This window comes from Trematomus bernacchii, unplaced genomic scaffold (assembly GCF_902827165.1).
Source record: "Trematomus bernacchii unplaced genomic scaffold, fTreBer1.1, whole genome shotgun sequence".
NCBI lineage: Eukaryota > Metazoa > Chordata > Actinopteri > Perciformes > Nototheniidae > Trematomus > Trematomus bernacchii.
In genome coordinates, this window is record NW_022988098.1 from 8,023,863 (window position 1) to 8,046,906 (window position 23,044).

The 23,044-nt window shown below is 40.2% G+C and overlaps 1 protein-coding gene across 1 annotated transcript in view; it reads right to left on the reverse strand.

Annotated features, from left to right (window-relative positions):
- Positions 1 to 5,459: 5,459 nt before the first annotated feature.
- The window catches only part of LOC117475464 (thioredoxin reductase 1, cytoplasmic-like), a 26,873-nt gene continuing 9,288 nt past the window's right edge, over positions 5,460 to 23,044 (reverse strand). The window contains 9 exon segments of the mRNA XM_034121682.1: positions 5,460 to 6,476; positions 10,333 to 10,467; positions 10,547 to 10,642; positions 13,252 to 13,359; positions 14,004 to 14,160; positions 17,485 to 17,561; positions 18,557 to 18,649; positions 19,188 to 19,413; positions 22,596 to 22,711. Of these exon segments, the coding sequence (XP_033977573.1) occupies positions 6,414 to 6,476; positions 10,333 to 10,467; positions 10,547 to 10,642; positions 13,252 to 13,359; positions 14,004 to 14,160; positions 17,485 to 17,561; positions 18,557 to 18,649; positions 19,188 to 19,413; positions 22,596 to 22,711 (1,071 nt within the window). The 3' untranslated portion in view covers positions 5,460 to 6,413.

Sequence of the window (23,044 nt, forward strand, 5' to 3'; positions counted from 1 at the left end):
CTGACACTTCTACATCCAACTCACAGATGTAACCTTGCTTTGAGAAAAAAGATTATTAATTTAACCCTTTTAGAAGTGAAGTTATAGTCATTTGTTCTGGGCATGTCATTTTTGAGCCTGAAACCTGAAAAACAGGCTCAGGGCTTAAAAAGGCCACATTATTAACCCGAAAGTACACAAAAATTACACTTCAGATACTCAATCTTCACTTGTATATCACCGGTCCATGCCTCAACAGCTCTATGCCAAATCTGAGATCTCACCATATGCCGTTTCCCTCGCCATAAAAGACGATGTCGCTATAACTCCTATGAAAATGTTCAAAAAGTGCTAAAACTTCACATGTGTGCTAACAGTCCAGCCGTGAAGACATCTACCGGACAGTTTTGAGATTTCTTCAAATGCCGTTGCCATGGCGACAGACCACTCGCCACGATGTCGCTGTAAGTCCAATGGACACGGTCCGATCGTCCCCCAATCTTCACTTGTATATCACCGGACCATGCCTCAACAGCTCTACGCCAAATCTGAGATCTCACCATATGCCGTTTCCATGGAAACGCATCCCTCGCCATAAAAGACGATGTCGCTATAACTCCTATGAAAATGTTCAAAAAGTGCTCAAACTTCACATGTGTGCTAACAGTCCAGCCGTGAAGACATCTATGGGACAGTTTTCAGATTTCTTTAAATGCCGTTGACATGGCGACAGGTCATTCACCATCAAGTTAGTTCAAAGGTTTGCAGTTCAAATATTCTGCTGCTTTTCCAAGCCTTTTTACTCTCTTTTCTTCTCTCATCACACATTCAAGCCGTTCATGTATCATTTCAATCTAAATTCTTCACTTTCTTCTTACACATTACATTTCAGCATAGCAGTTTAGCGTCAGCTTTTCAGCATAAAGCATTCCCACTAGCAATTTCTTCAGGAATTGCATTCTCTAGTTTCTAATTACTATTCAATCTGGCCCGCCGGTATATTGCACACCCACCTTCACTCCATCCTGAGGATTTCCTCAGCTCAGAGCCTGACCCCAAACATTGATGAACTTGCACCCAAGATGAGATGCCAAGTATCTGGCTTGAACTAGCATCACAGAGCAGCAAACTGAGTTTACATGGATGTTTCCTTCTGCACTTTTTTTCTTGCGACAACAGGGCATGTTTGGTTTTCTCTTTGAGGGAAATAGTTTTTTTGAAGCTGTTGTTGGCCTGTGGAAAAATGTAATCATAAGAAATGACTCCGGAAAAGCTGCAGATAGAGCCATAAGAAATGAATGCAACTGATTATTTAATGTGTAATGTTGTTTTTATAGGCAATAATTTAAAGTGGACCTATCATGCTATATTTGAATAATATAGTGTAGGACCATACCTATATAAGGCATATTTATACTTTTTCAAAATACCAAACAGATCATGCATTTTAGCCATGCCTCATTTTGCTCAATTTGACAATTTCTAGCTCTTGGCAGATTCAGTGAGAACAGCACCATCTACTGGCCTGGCATATGTACTACAGCGTCTCCAGCGCTTTTGAACGGCAATGGCCATGGCTGTCTCCTCCTGATTGGTGGAGTTGGCCCAATAGCCGTAGCGCCACTGTCCTGACGTCAGGACAGTGTTCAAATCTGGATCAGTTTTTATCAGATCCGTTGCAGCCCCTTTTTTAGAGATTTGGGTATGGAGGAAAATAGAGAGGGTTGTGTTTTCTGACACTTGGTGAGTTCCCTGGAACAACGGGGACACATATTCATGTATAAAAGACGTACAAAAGTGCATTTAGCATGATAGGTCCCCTTTAAGCTTTGTTAGTTCCAGGTTTAATATGTGCAATAAGTAATTTCAATAAGTTCTGCAATAAACATTGAACCAGTCCGGCCCTCGACTAGTACCCATTTTTTAATGTTGGCCCACTGTGTATTTGAGTTTGACACCCCTGGAATAAGGGAATATTTGCCCCCCAAAATGATCATTTGTACCGATCACTTACCCTGTAATATTACGTTGAAATTGTGAAGAAAACTTTTTTTTCTACCAAAGACTTGATAATTTAAAGTTAAGTGTATCTCAGCTTTTATGTAAACATGGACCGCCAAACATTTACGTTTCAAAGGTTTTTATTGACCTTGCTTTACAAAACTGATAACCTCAAACTTTCTATAGATGTGCAAACATATTTTAGTAGGTTTTACTTCCTGTGTTTTATAAGGTTTTTAGTTCATGTAATTCTGTTTATATATAAAGCACTTTGATACTCTGTACTTGAAACGTGCCTTATGCATAAAGTGTATTATGTTTTGCCTCCAGCTCACGTCACTCTGTTGCTTCTTACAGTAAATCAAAGAAAGGTTTCCAGGTAAATCCACTCACAATTGAATGACTGTCTGATAAAGACAGATAACAATGTCTCATTAATAGTTAACCACCACAGCTTTTCACATGTGAGACTCGCAGACTTCCTGTCGGTTAATCATCTCCATCAGTTCGTCTTGAGGGGATTTTCCGCTCATTGTGATTCTGCGCCGCTGATATAATGTGAGATCAGATTATGTAAGGCTGGGGTTCAACAGAGAAACAGCAAGTCATGGTGAGACAGGGATGACCTTTGACCTCTATTAGATGACACTGTGTTGTGTCAGCTTCAGTTCCTCCTGGAAACTTCTAGCTTTTCCAGGAATCCTGAATTACATTGTCCATTAAACTGAAAATCAACAGAAACAAACCAGTATCTCATGTCTAATGGTGTTGGTGAACAAAACCTCATTACGCTGGTTTTAGTTTCCTGCAAACAGATATAGTTTCAATGAAATAAAGCACATTTATGTTACATGATACAGGAAGAGTTCAGTCTGAAGTCCACGGTGGTTTGAATGCTCCACTTCAGCTGTTTCTAAAATCACTTCCTTATTGGACGGGGATCGAGTACAAATATTCAGGTTTTACAACAGTTGGTTGTTTGTTGCAAGATATTCTCAGAAAGTGGAAATGTTGTTACTGTCTTGCTAAGATTTGGATCCTTGTTAGATTTGTTTAAATGTGTTTGAGCTATTGTCTATAAACGTAGCAACTCAACTTCTTCAACTAAGATTTGGTCATATTTGGACATTCAGGGGACGTTTTGTCCACAAAAACACACACAATGACTGCAGAGACTAATGCAAGTTATTGTATAAGATAGAAAACAACTAAAAATAGTCGCCCGGCCTGAGACCATGAAGAGACAGAAACTGAATACAAAGAGACACAAGACGACCATAAAAACAACCCAAGATGACAACACATAGACACACAATGACCATAAAAAGACAAAATAACTACAAAAAGGCACGAAATGACTTTGAAGAGACAGACAATGACTACAAAGAGACACTAAAGAACCATAAAATACACAAAATGGCCTCAGAGAGACACAAAACTAACATTAAAGACACAAAAGGACCTAAAAGAGACACGAAACAACCTTAAAAATACACAAAAACTACATGAAGGCACGAAATTACTTCAAAGAGACTCAAAATGACCATGAAGAGCCAGACATTGACTACAAAGAGACACTAATGAACAATACAAGACAAAAAATGGCCTCAAAGCGACACAAAATTAATAAAGAGGCACAGAATGACTACGAAGAGACACAAAGTGATCACAAAAAGAAGCTAAATTACATCAAAGACACCCAAAAATAACATGTAAGACACAAAACGACCTTAAAAATACACAAAATAAACTATCAAGACGATAATAACAGTGCTGTTTGCGAAACAAAACAAATAAAAAGTGTCACAATACGACCACGAAGAGACCCTTCCTCCTTGCGTGTGAATGTAAGTAAGGTGTTAATAAAGTTTCAATAAAGTGTTGATAAAGTTTTGATAAAGTGCGTGGGCAGCAGTTCAGCCTCACTAATATTCGAACAGGCCAGTCTTTTATGCGCTTCTTGAATTACCAACACCAGTGAATGAATGATCTCCTCTCAATGACAGATTGTCCTCCATCAAATACTGCTCCATCCAAATGAAACCCATCAAAGCCAGTGTTGCCATGGCAGCCGTGCAGGTGACAGTGTTTTCAGATGAGAGTCCCTGAAAACCAACAAAGGCTTCACACCAGCCGGACTCTATTGATGCTCACAGAAACAGGAAATGATGCTCTTATTTATAGATGTAATATTGTATTTAAAGGCTTTCTGATGTAGATCACAAGCTGCTGGTTCTGATCAGCTCTGTGGTTTTAAAATAAATCAGACATTATGGATCAAATAAAGTACAGTACACTGAACGAAAATATAAACGCAACACTTGTTTTTGCTCCCATTTTTCACGAGCTGAAATCAAAGATGTAAGACTTTTTTCTATTGACAAAAAAGGCCAATTTCTCTCAAATATTGTTCATCAAATTGTCTAAATCTGTGTTAGTGAGCACCTCCACCTCAGAGGTGTGGCATATCAAGATGCTGATTAGACATGATTATTGCACAGCTGTTTCTTAGGCTGGTCACAATTTCATTTCATTTTTATTTGTTCCGTTTTGTGTCTTGAAGTCATTTTGTGCCTTTTTGTAGTCCTTTTGTGTCGTTGTGTGTATATTTGTTGTCATCTTGGGTTTTTAATCGTTTTGTGTCTCTTTGGGGCCATTTTGTATATTTTATGTTTCTTTAGTGTCTCTTTGTAGTCATTGTCTGTCTCTTCATAGTGTCTTTGAAGTCATTTTGTGCTTTTTACAGTAGCCTACTACGGCTTCCACAGATGACATTTAATGTATTCATTGCCATCGGGATGTTAAAGGTAGGGTATTGCTGTGGCCAATTGTTTTCATTGCATTTACAGACCCTTGTATCTCTCTGATACCATCCAATGAATGCACTGACTTGCTTGTAGAACCACGCTACACAAAGCAGATAGCAACACAAAAACTTAAGCATAGACATTTAAAAAAAAGGGCTACTGTATCGACATTTTAAAATTATATTTAAAGAAAAGGCCCTGACAAAACAGCAGGGCTCTATTTCAGTATTAACTATAGAAAAAAAGACAGCAACAGCTGACATCAAATCTTTGCTGAGCCCAAGGATAATCATAAATAAATAACATAGTGAAAATAAATATATTGCTATGCTCAGTACAGCAGCATCCAACCGTCTCTAATCATAAAAAAACATAAGAAAAATAAATGTATTGCAATGCTCAAAACAGCAGCATCCAACAGTCTCTAATCCTTGGATATTACATGTCACTGCATGCATGCACGGAGCAGCTGTAGCGCGGAGATCATCATATCATTCTGTCTTGTATTGTAAAGTTTGAGACAGACTCAAAAAGACAGACAATGACTACAAAGAGACACTAAAGAAACATAAAATACACAAAATGGCCCCAAAGAGACACAATTAATTCAAAGAGACCAAAAACTAACATTAAAGAAGACACTAAAGAACAATAAAAGACACGAGACAGAAGTTGTATTCATCCTTTATTACATCTTGAAAGAAGTAATCTACAGTGGTTTTGACGCCAACGAACAAGTCACTTATAAATCTGACCAGAGTCACGCAGAGACAGCAGTACTGTAGATGGAATATATCCTCGACAGACGCATAAAGCAGAGGCAAGACGCCACAAACGAGCATTAAATTAACTCAGTAGAAACTTGTGAAAATGTTTTTCCTCCTTATTAATATTTAAACACAACATTCAGTACATCTCGGGTTGTGTTTGTGTGGCAGCGATGCAGCGAGGTTTGAAAGGATCTCTCTGAAGACTTTGGAAGAGATTTCTTTAAAAGGCAGATGCTCCACACACACAACAGATAAATATACACCGCGACATGGACTCATTTCACCCTCAAATACATAATGGCTGGCTCAACAGAGGAAAACTGACGTAATCAACCCACACACGCGTTAAATAAAAGGCTTTCAAGCTGGAGCCGAGCATCCTTTAAAACCTCGCCTGTGTGCCGTTTCAATCTGTATTTCTAAAGTGAATGTGTGTGTGTGCGTGTTTGCAGTTTGGGGGATTGGACGAAGGTTTGGACGCCAAAACAGTTCGCTTCTGCAGAGGGACATCGATCCTAGCCCACCTGAAGATTCAAGGTTACGGGCCAGGACGTCACAAACAGCCCCAACACACACACACACACACATATCGAGTGTGTGTGTGTGTTGGTGCTCCTCTGAGAAGGACTGTTGGAGCCCAGGAGAAATCAGCAGAGTAACCCCGCTGTTCAGCAGGCTGCAGACTCATGTAATTCAGACTCATTTCACACTCTTCTCGCTCCTAAATGGACGCTGGTTTGTCCCGATGATCATCTGCTCTTTGAAGGGAGCGTCTGAGGGGGGATAGATGAGAGAGTGGGGGGTGTTTTGGGGAGTCTAACATGAGCGCAGCCCGCTAAACGAGCAGGGTTTAACCTCAGCAGCCGGACTTGGTGATGTCTCCACCCGAGCTCTTCGTCACCTCCAGAGTGGTGAAGATCTGGAGGAGGAAGAGGAGAAACACAACGTGAGGAAGAGCAGGATGTAAATAATTCATTCATTACAAGTGTATTTATATAGCACCGTTCAACACAAGGCAATTCAAAGTGCTTTACAAAAATGAAAGACATTAAGAAAAAAAGTTACAGTCTAGCGCTTTTCCAAGTGCTCAAAGCGCTTTACATTACATATTAGACAATACCCACAGGAGCAAATTCATGGATGTATAATAAGAACTGGATACAGCGAGGTGGGGTCTTGTTCTTTCCTATGAGAGCTGCTCATTGGCGCATGAAGACAAAATGGCTCAACTTTAGAGAGCGAAACGTCACAGATTACCCATCATGCCTGAGAAGTACCCGTATGTGCGCTCATAGAGCATGCCCAACTTTAACCACGCCCCCCAAAAGGCTCGTTCACATCAAGCCGTCCCGTGGGTTAGATGCGCGTTCATAATGCCGAATTGTGGGAACAGAGTCCGGAGCACTTCCTGGGGGCTTGAGCAAATTAGGGTGGCCATCATTCAAGACTCAAAGCTTTATTGTCATGTGCACAGCTACAGTGTAGATATGGCAATGACAAACTTAAGTCCCAGGCTCCTCCAACAATCCCAAATCAGAATTGAGATATGACAAATAAGGAAAAAAAATGAAAATAAAAATCTACTTTGCAACCCTTTGGAGCTTCTGATTGGACATCACGGCCCGTTGTTTAAAACTATAGTCTCTTAATGGATTATTAAACTTAGACGTGGGCACAGCTTGGTCACATAAACAGCGTCCTGCATTCATTCAAAAATAAAGATCTGAATTCTGTTTGGAAATGGAAATTAAAGAAATGGGAAACATCAAACAGGAGATGAGTAAGAGCTTAATGAGCTGCAATTATCACCTAACACCATTTACATAATGAAGGAGGAACAGGGAGATCTTTAATGGCATGCATCACACATTACGAGTTCATTCAGCTCACTATCTGCATAGACACTCAACATGACAAATACAGACATGGTAATTCAATACATTCAAGTTATTTTGAGCTGCACAGTTTTATGGATTCTGATCAAATCCGTGTCCGCAGCGAGAATTTTGTTTTAGTTTTTTTCGCACCAGAGAGCACATCTTTTAAATGCTGCAGTGCACACAAAGTACTTCTGTACACCGCAGGAGTTTAACAAGTATTTTGCTCTGGAGCGTTTTGTGAGTTCCTGCTCATTGTTATTGATTAGCCAACACGCTGTTAAAACCAGCCACGTTTTGTTCTTCTGTGAAATGTACCGCGGCCAGTAAGACAAAGTGTGACGGTAGATGCATTTTGCTCAAATCCTTAAAATTCTGACTTTTTCCTCCAAATCTCAAAAATTATGTATTTTTCTCCAATTTTTTCTCAAAACTCTGACTTTTTCCTCAAAACCTTAAAATTCTGACTTTTTTCTCAAAATCTCAAAATTCTGACTATTTCTCAAAATTCTGTAAAATGTGTAGGTTTGTAAAGCCCTTAATGGTCTTTGGCCTAGCTATTTATCAGATTTGATTTTCATTTATGAACCCTCTAAAACCCTTTCTGTTTCAAATATCATATCACAACTTTTTTCAAGAAGTAACTGAAGGAATGAAAGAGGAAGAAACCGGTGGAAAACGTCCTATTTTGACACAAAAAGCACATACAAGAAATAACAGCTATATAAACACATTATTGTTTTAAAAAAAAAAAACACATTTGTACAGTTAGCCTTTGAGGAAGCAAACTCCTGCACTCTCTCAATGCACTACGATGCATTTTAACCTGTCATCTGATAGTGTGTTGAATTTGCACTATCCTCCTTTTAATGCACAATTTCATCGTTGTACCTTAAATCTAAATGTATTTTTATCTATGCTGATTTTTGTTTGTCTTTTACAGGTAGCTGTATTCTGTGAAATGTCTGTGAAGCACTTTAGACGGCCATAAGACTGTGAAACACCTGACCTTTTGAAAGAACATCCATAACATTCATCTGTTTGCAACTCACATACATCATATCAATATTCCAATTACTGTATATAGACTATTCTGCACAGTTTCTATCATATTCTGTTTCTATTATATTCAGTTTCTATCATATTCTGTTTCTATCATATTCTATTTGTATCTGTTTTATTGTGTTGCACTGTTGGAGGAGCCTGTGACCTAAGATTTCCATTGTCATAACTACACTGTAGCTATGCACACATGACACAGGGTTCTTACACCTTTTCCAAAGTCAAATTCAAGCACTTTTCAAGCATTTTCAAGGTGCATTTTCAAGCATCTTACAGCTGTTGTAAATTACATATTTATATACACATACTTATACTCAAATGATTATTTCCCTACCTCACATTAAATCAGATGTTCTTTATGCTATAAACAACCAAATGTGTGTTTCATAATAGCATTCTACATGAGGATGAAAAATTAAAAATGTTAGAAAAGAAAACTAAGTTTAATATTTCAAAATGAGTGACCCATCTGTACGTAGACTGGGCATCCCATATAACCTGGCTGAGCCAATATAAAACAATCAGCCAAATAACTTTTCAATATATTATTGATTACTATTTTTGAGGTACTTTTAGGTTGGCAGTAAACATAAGTCAGAGGTAAATGGTGTACTTTGACTCCACTACATGTATTTAATACCTTTAGTTACTTTACAGATGTGGATGAATGATGTGAAATATAATCAAGTGTTAAATCAGACTTTAGTTCCACCTGGAGTAAATTCACAAGCTACCCTGCAGTATACAAAGTCATTCAAACTAGCTGCACCTTTACCAGCTTTGAGAACACTTTCATGATCAATCATTATAAAACATATCATATACAATTATTAGGGATGCTCCGATCGCCAATTTTGGAGCTGATCGCCGGAATCAGTATCGGCCGATACCGATATCGCTCTCTTTTCCTCTCTCCCCCTCTCTCTTGACAGCCCGTCAGTATCTCCTGCAGCTCACTGATCCAGTAATGAGCGACCCGACAGTGAAGAATAAATATATTTATAACTAGTTTAGCTTGTTCCAGAGGTAGATAAAATAGCTAAGTGTGTTAGGTCTAACTCTTAATGTGTGTTCTGCTCCGCTCACCGGTCCGTCACAGCGGGTGGAGCTGCAGGATTTCTGCTTCACACACACGTTGCATACCGCTATTTTATTGTCATTTTCGGACACTTAAAATACTGCCAGACTAGTGAAGCCATTTTGGCGAGCTTGTTTTGCCGCGCACAGAGAAAAGTGTCATGTATTTTACATGCAACGATAGCCTAATCTAAAATGCTCTACTCTGGCGTACCTTTCGTGTGGTGTGTGGCGTCAGCGCAGACTCTCGCATCGTTATTGTTGCACACTTTGCAGGAGGCTACTCTTGGGCTTCGCTTGACCCTCGTCTTAGCCATGGCTTGCATTTGTCTTCTGCTAGCCAACGCTCGTTGAAACGGCAACCTCCTGGCATACTGTCATCTATCACTCTCATCAGAATGCCCAGGTCACACACGTAACAAAAACACTTGCCGGTCACGCGCATTGCGCGGGATGGCCGGAGCGGAGCTGTTTTATGTAAAAGCGAAGCAATTAAGCGCGCTCCGACTTCTTTATTTTCTTTTAATCTAAAAAGCGAAGTAAAGCATTTACAATTTCAAGCACTTTATCCCAAATTCAAGCACCATTCCCAAAATTCAAGCACTTTTCAAACCTTGAAAACACCTCGTACAATTGCAAGCCTTGAATCTTGAAACACTTGTTGTATGAAAAGTGCTATACAAATAAAGATAATTATTATATATATATATATATATATATATATATATATATATATAAATAAAAGAGATGCCTCCTCACCTCGGCACAGGTTGGGTGGATGCCGATGGTGTTGTCCAGCTGTTCTTTAGTGGCTCCACACTTCATGGCCGTACCGAAGCCCTGCGTCACCTCTCCGGCGTTCGGACCCAGGTAGTGGAAGCCAATGACACGGTCCTAAAAACGAGACATGTGTTAGTCATGTGACTCTCTGACAGGTTGGATTCAGACTGAGTGACAGCAGGGAGGAGCTCACGTTGTCCAGCTTGTTGCAGATGATCTTAGCGTAGCACTTGTTGTTGTCTCTGTTGGGCACGGTGAACTCCAGAGGCCAGAACAGACTGTGGAACACCTGGAGACACAAGAGACACCCAGTAAGCAACAAAGCTGCATTATTACCATCAGTACCATTGATTATAGCATTCTGTCTTTTTCTCAAATTCTGACTTTTTCTCCAAATCTCTAAATTCTGACTTTTTCTCCAAATCTCCAAATTCTGACTTTTTCTCCAAATCTCCAAATTCTGACTTTTTCTCCAAATCTCCAAATTCTGACTTTTTCTCCAAATCTCCAAATTCTGACTTTTTCTCCAAATCTCCAAATTCTGACTTTTCCTCAAAACCTTAAAATTCTGACTTTTTCTCCAAATCTCCAAATTCTGACTTTTTCTCCAAACCTTAAAATTCTGACTTTTTCCTCAAAACCTTAACATTCTGACTTTTTCTCCAAATCTCCAAATTCTGACTTTTTCCTCAAAATCTCGAATTCTGTATTTTTCTCAAAAATCTGACTTTTTCCTCAAAATCTCAAAATTAGAATTTCTTAGTATTTATGTGTGTAGGAGCCAACATGCTTATTTAGCCTGAGGCAATTAAATCCATCTTCCATTTTACTGCACACATGATCACTTCCGGCACTTGTCAAATGGTGTGGTTTGTTTGTATTTAGTCCACCTGTTGTTTGCCAGTAATTAGTCTGACACAGGACATTTTCCGTTGACCGTTTGGTTCTCTTTATTGTTTGTTTATGAGGGTGATTAAACATGGTTAAGCTATAACTTCAGCACGGACTCTTTTAATTGAAACGTGTCAAAGTACCGTAGCCTCTAGCGACAGCTCATTGGGAGTTTTGTCGCTACAAAGTATTTAAGAAGGGACAATTACGTAAACGTGCCAGATGTATCCATAGAAGCACATTTCCATCTGCAGTCCTTTGCAGGTTGATGGCATTGAAAGGAAACACACGTGAGCACAGATTAAAAGTGTCCACATGGCGCCTTTTCCTGGCAGTTATCTATGAAGACGATATCTGGACATTGTATCTCCGCTGTTATACGACGATCCCTTGGATTTTATTATCCGTTTGTGCTACTATACAAATGTTTGACACCATGAACAGTCATCGTAAGATTCCGGCTCTCACTGTTTGATTGAGTTTTACACTTAGTCTGACAGCTATACAGCGAGGAAGACGATCCACGTATGGAGATAAAAGTCACAAAGCGCTGCATATGACAGCATGCGCTCTGCTCTCATTAGAATCAATTGAAAAGGGACGCTCAGTAAAAGGCGCTATGAGGACTTGCAATCTATCATGTCTTCAAAAAAACTAAGAGGATAGCTTTTGTTGTTTCCCTAAAACTCCAGTCTACTGTCTGGGTGCAGAGGCTGGAGGGGCTCCTATTACTGCAACACTGTAATTATACACCGTATATTTTCTGACACACACACACACACACACACACACACACACACACACACACACACACACACACACACACACACACACACACACACACACACACACACACACACACACACACACACACACACACACACACACACACACACACACACACACACACACACACACACACACACACACACACACACACACACACACACACACACACACACACACACACACACACACACACACACACACACACACACACACACACACACCACACACACACACACACACACACACACACACACACACACACACACACACACACACACACACACACACACACACACACACACACACACACACACACACACACACACACACACACACACACACACACACACACACACACACACACACACACACACACACACACACACACACACACACACACACACACACACACACACACACACACACACACACACACACACACACACACACACACACACACACACACACACACACACACACACACACACACACACACACACACACACACACACACACTTTGGGATTAAGTGTGTAACGAAAACAGTCAAAATTGAATTTTCCTTTAAGAGATTATGTATCCAAACCGTGCATTTCCCAACCTAACATCCAGCCACCAGGGGGCGCTCTACATGTCCCTGCTTCTCCTTTGTTGAGCTGTCATAAACTTAAAGGTGCAAAAGCCAAAGAGCAAGGAGACCTATACTGATCATCATTCGTTGTTTGGAGGTATTATGGTTCATCGTCTTATTTCAATACAATATATGAATGTAGCACAACATGGAATTAGCACCGTTTACTCAAATGAAAAAGTGCAATAAAATAGTTCCCCTCAACAAAAAAACCATGAATAGTGGTTTTGGTTTGATTTGGACATGATGGTTAAATGAAAGTATCAAAATTCATCATGAGCGAAAGTCAGCTATAGATGAAGGCGCTGTCACTGCGTGGAGAAATGATTTCCACTTTCCAATGAAAACAAAGACTTGGCACCAACAGGAAATAGAGTTCATCATGTCTTAAAGCTGGCGTGTTGTGTCTAGCAAAGTCGACTGCTTGCTTTGATGTTGGGAACTCAAATTACAGAAGTAAAACTCCACATTTGATCACTTGGAAATGCACTTTACCCTGGTAGGTGACAAGGTTCACCCTCCAGAGCGATAATACATTATTCAGTGGACTGTGTGTGTGTGTGTGTGTGTGTGTGTGTGTGTGCGTTACCTCGAGGTTCTCCTGGCCATAGAGCTCGATGGCTCGATCCTCAGACAGCCCGCAGCAGCCGTACTCCAGCGGGGTGAAGACAGTAGTCGGGACGTTGATGTAATCACACTGCACAAAAACACACAATAAATAAATAAATAAAAACGTCTTTCTGGCACATTTTGGTGGTCATGTGTAGTACGTGTGTAAAAAAACACACGCGTTCACACCGGACGCGATGCGAATATACGCTTCGCTCTAATCGCTCGAGTTTCACCGCGGCTGTCAGCTGTGTCTACTCGCATCCTTCAAACAGGAAGTGACTGTTATTTTGTTGATTGTTGTGCTTTTATTTATGTCTTAATGTGTGCATATGTATAAATGTGTCTGTTGAGTGTGTATAAATATGTATATACATCTTTTTATATATATTTGGGACCGTGGGAAATGGTATTTCGATCTCTGTCTGTACACACAAACTGAAAGATTGACAATAAAGTTGACTTTAACTTTTGGAGGATGCTCTGGCGAGGAGGCGGGGCTTATCTCCATGTAGATACTATGGCAGATACCAACTACAACCAAATGAACATATTTTACCGTGATTTAATTGTTAATACACGTTTCAAAATGATGCCAAAGTAACAACATACTGAATGGCTGAGAGCTTCACCGCTGATTGGTTAACGCGCAAACATTTTAATCTCGGCGCCCAAAAACCTCATCGTGTCCGGTGTGAACGCACCCTAAGAGTCTCTTTAAAGTCGATGTACCTTGAGCTTCCCCCCCCCGTAGAGGCGTCTTGCCAGCAGTCTTCCGGCCTGGATGGCGACCGGCGTCAGCTCCCACTTCCCCTCCAGGATGTCTCCGATGGCGTAGATGTGAGGAACGTTGGTCTGCTCCTCGTCGCTCACCGGGACCTTTCCCGTCCTGAAGGGTCGTGGGAGGAGAAGGGGTCGGAGAGTTCAGGAACATTACACACTTCACATTGGATGTCATTGCGGTGAAATTACTTTTTTTTTTTGCAATGCTAAATAACAAAGAATCTGTTTTTAAAAAGAGCTCAAGGCGGCAGTTGTTAACCAAATATATCGAAGCGTGAAAACACTAAATAGCTGGAGATTTAGGGAAGTTGCTTTACGCTTTATATCTGAACCATTACTTTCCTTTAATCATATATCTCAGGGGTATTCAACTAAAATTCAACGAGGTCCAGTTAGAGAAAATCTCCCCATGCAAAGGTCCGGAACATCAAAATGTCTAAGTTGCTTTATGAATTAGTGTGATATATATTGAAGTAGCCTGTAGCTTTATCAACGTCTGCATGTAATCAACAACTGACTGCCAATCAAATAAAGAAAGTACAATTCATAAACAATATGTATTGTCAATGAACATTGAACTATACAGATATACAGTAAATACTGTGGATATGTGTAATGTTCCTCTCTGGCTGCATTTAAAAATAAAATAGAGAAATAAATAAAATAGCTTTGTTAACCGTTTCACATCATGACTCAACAGTTTCAGACGATTATAGAACATATCAGTCTTTACACATCATAACAATTGAACAGTTTTAAAGTTTCTCTTTCTTTCCCTCTTATATTTCAGTCCCTCACTCACTTTTTTTAATTCAGTGCGAGAATTGAGCTGGAGCTTGTCCTGCCAGGAGTTTGTAAATCTGGGCTGAAATGGTGTCAGGGCCATTCTCATACACACATGCAGGTGCTCATTGGTTAGCCTCGGTTAGCCTGCGCTGGAACGATATTTAGTTTTTGTGACCTCAGTTCTGACTTGAGAGGGAATGTTTGGTCAAACACTTTGTGTTTTGTCTCATAGTGGCGTTTTGGCACTTTTAATGAGCGCCACGGTCTCTGAACAAATGAGACACACTGGTTCTGTGCTCCCAGTGGGCAGGATGAACATGAATGAGTCCACTCAGGGTTAAAAGCTCTGTTCTCACTGTCCTTTCCTCTTCTTGGAGAGCGCCATGTGTAATTATTTGTCTCTCCCTGTCTGCCGCTAACCCGCCTGTTCACTCTCCTCTCAGTCTTCTCTCCCTGTATCGCTAATTATTCTCTTCACTCACTTTCCTCTCCTCTTCTCTCTGCCGCTCTCTCATCTCTTCTTCTGTGTTTCTCTCCCTGTATCGCTCACTCGTCTCTTTCGCCCCCTGTCGGCAGCGGTTAAAATAGAATCGCCCCGTCAAAATTGAAATCCCCTATTAAAGTATTGATTATTGGTCCGGGTCCGTATAGGTCGGCGTCTGGGTCCGGATCGCGGTCCGCCTGTTGCCGACCCCTGATATATCTGTTCACCTATTTTTAAACTAATGTATCAGGGTATATGCAGGAATCCTGAAGTCAAATGTAAAACCTTTTAAGACCTTTTTTTAAGACCCTTTCCATACATTTTAAGACCTCATCGCCACTTTGAGTTCTAACCGGTTACATTGGCGACACACTTTACCTCACATTGACTATATACAGTATTGATTGTCCTCCCTCCTTATCTTCCAACTATTTGGACGCAGACTTGCATTTCCCCATAACGATGTTGTTTAACAACCGGCGTAAACGGACCTTCGCGCGCTATCAAGCAGTGAGCGTGCGATGTCCTGTTCAGATGACGTCAAATCCAACGGGATGCCATAAATAAACTACACAGAATCACACTACACACCTACGCAATGATTACATTCAGGCAGACTGTAGAATACAACCTCTTTGGACCATTTATATACTTATTGATAACAAGCTACAAAATGTAATACCTTGGAAAATGCCGTTAAATACTTTTTAATAGCCTTCATTTTCGCTAAATTGATTTATCAACTTTTAATACTTTTTAAGACCCTGTGTTTTGACTGACGTTTTTTTTGGGGCCATTTAGTTCTCCTTTATGTTGTTATTTTAGTTTGTAAAACACATAAACTCTCCTATTCTAGAGGTGTTAATAACATATATTTGAATACTTCTGGTCCCCTATCCTTCAGCTTGCGATAGCTTATTGGGATATCTCCATTTTGTCTTTTATAACTGTTTGTGAATAAAAGGCTGTATAACTACCACGGCCCCTGGTAGACCACCACACAAAACGTGTACAATAAACCTGCAATGTGCAATATAAACACTTGTTTGCAATTAAACTGTGCAATAATCACTTATATAAAAACATACATTATTTATAAATGTCCCAACATCTCATTTGTAGAAGGTCTCAATACTTTAATAATGTTACTTATGTCATTTAGATCGTTTTAAATAGCTGCTACACTGTACGCGTTTTTGAGCCGTGATTGTGTACTTATTTTGCCTTTATTACATTACTAATGTGTCTTTTCTCACCTGCTAATGCCTCTTTTGCTGTAACAAAGTACATTTCCTCGCTGTGGGACAAATGAAGGACTTCTGAAACAAATCGTAATACTAAGATGAATTCTCCCCCACTGAGTGTCAGATACTACGAGGGTCATGAGACCGGCTCCATGTGACCGAGCGCTCTTTGAAGCCGGCCTCATGCCGTCTTAATCCTCTCACAGAATGAGCCATTCACAAAAAAGTGCAGAACCAACACTAACCCTTAAAAGATAGAAGCTTCATTTGCCATGCTTCTAATGTTGGAATAAATAATAAAATGCATCAACAAGCGGCTTCATGAAATGTTCTTATGTGGGAAGACATGTCTCATTTTTCTACTATTTTTAAATGCCATTTGAGATGTTTCTCTAATACACAATGCCATGTTTTTTCAACGCAAACATTTCCCACATTTGGATCACTAAAGTACTTCTCATCTCATCTTATGTCATCATCATCACATCCAGAGTCTAATGATGTCTATACTACAACTATTCACATCTTACCCTGCACTGTAACTTTCATTCATGTACCCGTTATTCATGTTTTATTATCTTTGCTTTGTTTTATGCTCTTAATGTCTTTCATTCTTGTAAAGCACTTTGAATTGCCTTGTGTTGAAAAGTGCTATATAAATAAACTTGCAGCATAATGACCCTAGCATGGACAGGTCTTGGAAAATAGATGTTACGGCCGTCAGAAGCAGCTGATACTCTGAACTCCCTCTGCTCTTTCCGTACCAAACCCCCCACGCACTCACTCCCCCCTGCAGAGAGCCATGGGACGGCGATAAATGCTGAATCACCGTGACTCCACCAAAAGTCTTAAAGGCACAGGACACCGCCTCATGTAATGGGAGTGTAGGAAAGGAGATATAAAGTAATAAACTCACTTGGGGTTGACTTTGACCCCCGTCTTGTCCAGGCCGATCTTGTCTGTGCAGGCGTCTCGGCCCACGGCTATCAACACCTGAGGAACAGACAGATGGGTTACAGTTGGAAGGAAACCCTTAAGATATAACGAGATATAAGGAGAGTTGTTGTTTTGGTGTTTGCACAAGAACGCCTACATATATCCTTGAAGCAAAATAGTTGAAACCCTGGGTGTTTCTCAACCGCGAGTAAAGCTGCTTCAGAGCCACTGTTTCAAGCATACTACGTCATCGAGTGCCGCCGAAGGACTGTTCCAATCTCCAGCATACTTGGAAATCTACCGAGCCCGGCGTACTCCGTTTGGAGAAATATCGAGGCTGCACATGTGTAGACCCCGCGGTCTTAAAATCCCCACAATGCTTTGCGCACGGACCAATTTCCCCAAATCTGTGGCGGAAGATGTAAGGCGGGGCCTCTCATATGACCACCTGCACACTTGCTAGCCTGTTCCACTCTTTGTTTTCCAAATGCCAGGAAGTATTCTTGCCTCGCTTCTGAAGCAAGATGCTCGGCAGACATGTGCTACCAAGCAAGCGTACTCGCGATTGAGAAACACCCACTGTGTGGCGGCTTAAATGGTCAGTGTGTAAATGTACATGGCAATAAACTCGATTCTGATTCTAATGTATTTGCACTCTTTTAATATGCAACTGCAAAGCTAAATCCTTTTAAAATGTCCCTTAGGAGAAGCAAAATGTACACAGTATTATCATCAAAGTGCTGCACCTTGCTTCTGGACAGTGTTTTTCTGATGGGAAATGAAAGCAGTTATATCCATCTTTGCTCTGCCATCGAAAGTTAAAACTGACTCTCGGAAACACATTTAAAAACATAAATGTGTAAATTATTAAAAAATTAACCATTCAGGTTAAAAATAATTGAATAAGTCAGTAAAAAAATCGATGTAATTAGACAATGAATGTGTTTTTGTAGTTATTCCCTACACAATAGTCCCAGAAAGCAGCCTCACACACAGCTTCCTCAGTGTTGTACAGCAGTAAGAGGTGTGGAGGATGAACTGATGGTACGTACTGTGTTGTACTCTCCCTCGATGACCTCATCGCTCTCTGTGGACTTGGCCGTCACCTTCAGCCTGCCGGGAGATCCCGCCTCCAGCTCCTCCACCTGACACACACACACACACACAGAAATTAACCTTTGTGCTTCTGTCCTGTCTCGCTGAGAGAGCACTTTTATGATGCACGAAGGTATGACAATAGATCTGATGCTGTACAATCACAAAGTTCAAAGTAGGTCTGCTCGATTATGGCAAAAATCATAATCTCGATTATTTGGGTCAATAATTGATATCACGATTATTAAAAACGATTATCCATTTACTTTGAAAACATCCATTTATTGAAAAAACCATGTGAACAGTATGTTTTTAATAGTTGATTACCCTGAACTTTAAGTATAATTCAACTGAAAAATCGTTTTATTTCGATTATGTTGTTTTCATAATCGTTGCAAGCCAAAATTGTAATTGCAATTAATTGAGCAGCCCTAGTTCAAAGTCTGCTGACCACCAGTTTCCTTTGCTACCAATGAAAGTAAAACTACTTTAATCATAAGCTTTCATTTCAAACTGCAGCTAGCCCTATTGAAATAATCATGCTTTCATTATCTTTCTATTTAAACTACAGTACACATGAACCCTGACCTTTATAGGGACATATTTGCGGAGGAACTTGACTCCGTGCTCCTCCATGTGCTCCCCCGCTCTGTTGGCCATCTCCTGGTCGAAGCCCCTCAGCAGGATGGACCGCACCATCACGGTCACATCCAGACCCAGACCGGCCAGGAAACCCCCGCATTCCAGAGCCACGTAGGACGCCCCGATCACCAGGGTCTTCCCCGGGCAGTGAGGCAACGAGAAGAGGTCGTCACTGAAGGGGGGGGGGGGGGAATAGAGAGAATCAGAATCAGATACAGGTTTAAAACCAGGTAGGTTGACACGTACGATATATATATAGGATGATAACTAGATAATGATAAGATAGGGAGAGGAGAGGAGAGAGAGAGAGAGAGGAGAGAGGGAGAGAGAGAGAGAGAGAGAGACAGAGAGAGACAGAGAGAGAGAGACAAGAGAGACAGAAGAGAGAGGAGACAGCAGAGAGAGAGAGAGAGAGAGACATACAAGAGAGAGAGACAGAGAGATAGAGACAGAAGAACAAAGAGACAGAGATAGAGAGACAGAGAGACACAGAGAGAGAGAGAGAGAGGGACAGAGAGAGAGAGAAAGAGAGACACATAGAGAGAGAGATGATACACATGAGATAGACAATAGAGATACACATATAGACATATGATAGAGATAGATGATATATATATATACATATACATATACATATACATATACATATATATACATATACATATACATATATATACATATACACATATATATACATATATATATATATATATATATATATATTAAGGTAAGGTACGTATTTATATAGCACATTTTCAGACACAGAGGCAATTCAAACTGCTTTACATTAGGGGTGGTAATCACCAGGCTCCCCACGATACGATACTATCGCAATACTTAAGCCACGATATGAGAGTATTGCGATTCTACGATATGCCAAGTATTGCGATGCGATATACTGTGATATATATGATTGCATGATATATTGGGTTCCAGTGTCCACAACGCTGTATTTATGCATGTCTTTACATATGAAGTAGGTGATGATGGAGTTATTTTCTTAGCTCACTCAGAACTTGATGGTAGCCAATCTAATTTGGATTTGCAATATGAATAGTTTATATAATAAAATATCACCACGCAAAGTATCGCGATACTATGCTGTATCGATTATTTGCCCCACCCCTACTTCATACCATCATTAACACTTAATGAGAAGACGACAGAAAGGAACACAATACATAAACATAATTGAATAACAGATTCATAAAAACATGCATAAAAGAGATACAGAATAGTTTAAAAACAACATTGTAAATACGGTAGGTGCTAAAACAAGTTAAAAGACTTCTGGGTAAGCAGCTGTAAAAAGTAGTGTCTTTAGCCTCGACTTAAAAGAACTCGGCGTTGGTGAAGATGATATAATAGGGTTTTCCCTTTCATGTACTGTGTTATTACATTACATTTTACATTACATGGTACTTGTTAGACGCTTTTATCCAAAGCGACTTACATACTCAGTACTGTGGGCAATCCCCACAGGAGCAATTTGGGGTGAAGTGTCTCAGGGACACAACGACATGCTGACTGCAGTGGGGTTTGAACCTGTGACCCCCTGATCCGAACACCAAGGCTCTATCCACTGCGCCACACGCCTCCCTTATATAGGTTTTAGTGCATGGTAATGGTCTGCAAAGGATAACATCCCTGTGTTCACTCCAAAGGGAGTTTCTCTCTTTTTGAACAAGCATGGAGACATGTCACAGTCGAGGCACAAAATACAAATATGAACCTGAAAATGCTCCTATATTTTCCAAGTATAACACAAGCTGCTGCCATTTGACAGTTGGACATATTTATATTTCCAGTAATAATGTCTGCTTTGGCTACACTGACAGCTATAAAGTCATTTCCTGTATATTGTTGGTTTAATAATAAAAACAAACACCTTTTATGACGCCTTTAGTGTCAGAGGTCCGAGCACAAACCCATAAAAAGATACGAGTATAATAAAAGACTGGCTTACAACTATATACAGCAGCTGCTACGCAAAGAGATATCATACTGTATATCTACATGCATTGACAATGTCATTTTTCATAAGCCTGCCTATTAGTTATTTTTTAGCTCAATAAACAGATAATGTAGTTCCGTCTAATCCGAACATGTATATATCCACAAGTAGCAATAAGCTGGACTCCAACAAAAATACATCTGAGGAAAGTTTGGTTGACTCTTTACTTAAACAAAAGATATCCAACCGGAATTTCTCATACATGTAAGTGTCTTGGATATTAAAATCATCAAACTAAAAGGGCTTACTTTGCATACAATATATAGTCCTCCTCACAAGTAAAACACTACAGAACACAATGCAGAATACAGACATGCACAGGCTGGGTGTGTCTCGTGTCAAACACCATTTTGTTTAAGGTTTTGTGGGACTAAGTGAGCAGCATTAGACGATTGGTCGGTTGCCTAAACCGCAGCATTATCACTGAAGACACCTGAGGATAATATTACATAACATTTACACAGATGGGAGATTAATGGATAACAACGCCACCCGCAGAGGACACAAGCATCTAGAGGATTAGAGGGTGTGTGTGTGTCTTTTCAAAGATCACACTCACTATTGGGAGAGAGACATTTTAAAAACACCTCTTGATTCACCTCATATTAGTATCTCTACTTTAAAGAGTCCTCTCCTGCTGATGTTCAGGTGTATATCAGTATGTAGTGTCTCTACTTTAAAGAGTCCTCTCCTGCTGATGTTCAGGTGTATATCAGTATGTAGTGTCTCTACTTTAAAGAGTCCTCTCCTGCTGATGTTCAGGTGTATATCAGTATGTAGTGTCTCTACTTTAAAGAGTCCTCTCCTGCTGATGTTCAGGTGTATATCAGTATGTAGTGTCTCTACTTTAAAGAGTCCTCTCCTGCTGATGTTCAGGTGTATATCAGTATGTAGTGTCTCTACTTTAAAGAGTCCTCTCCTGCTGATGTTCAGGTGTATATCAGTATGTAGTGTCTCTACTGGGACATGTCTCCATGCTTTATTTTTCTCATACTGCCTGTACTGCAGCACCTCTTTTCACCCTCTGTCTGAAACCAGAGCTGCTCTGATTGGTTAGCTGGCCGGCTCTGTTGTGATTGGTCAACCGCTTAGAGATGTCCCGCCCCTTAGACTATCACGTACAATGTGTTGGAGCGCTAGCCATAAGAAGTGTTACATAGTGATGTCATGGTGGGAGAGAAACTTTTTTTATTTGTAGCCTTTGCAGACTATTTACATGCACACAAACCTATATAAACACACTAGAGTTGGGGGGGAAACCCTTAAAAAGCATAACATTAATAAAATAATAGCCCCCCCCCCCTTTAAATATAAGGGTGTAAAATGCAGTTCTCTCTCACCTGGTGATGCAGTACTCTTTGTCTCCAGGGATGCCGAGGTAGCGCGGCCTCTCGCCAGTTGCTATGATAAACTTTTCCGCTGTGTAAAACGTCTCCTTCCCTCGTTTGTTTGTCGCCTGTCAGAAAATACAAACAGGAACTCTGAGTTATTAATGAAACTAGGAACACAGATTAAAATCATCCAGCAGAATATTGCCAATTATCAGTCTTGAGGATTAACGGATTACGTACGTATTCACTTGCATTGCATATTGAAGAAATCCAAAACTAACACAAAGTTATCCTGTATATTTTTACAATATATACTAAAATTAGGTTACGGATTACATTTCTTACAGGAAAGTAGTCATTGTAATGGATTATATTTTAAAAGTAACCCTCCCAACCCTGACAACTATGTGCAGGTGAAACTAAAGATGCTATGAAGCAGGAAAGCCAACAACAACACG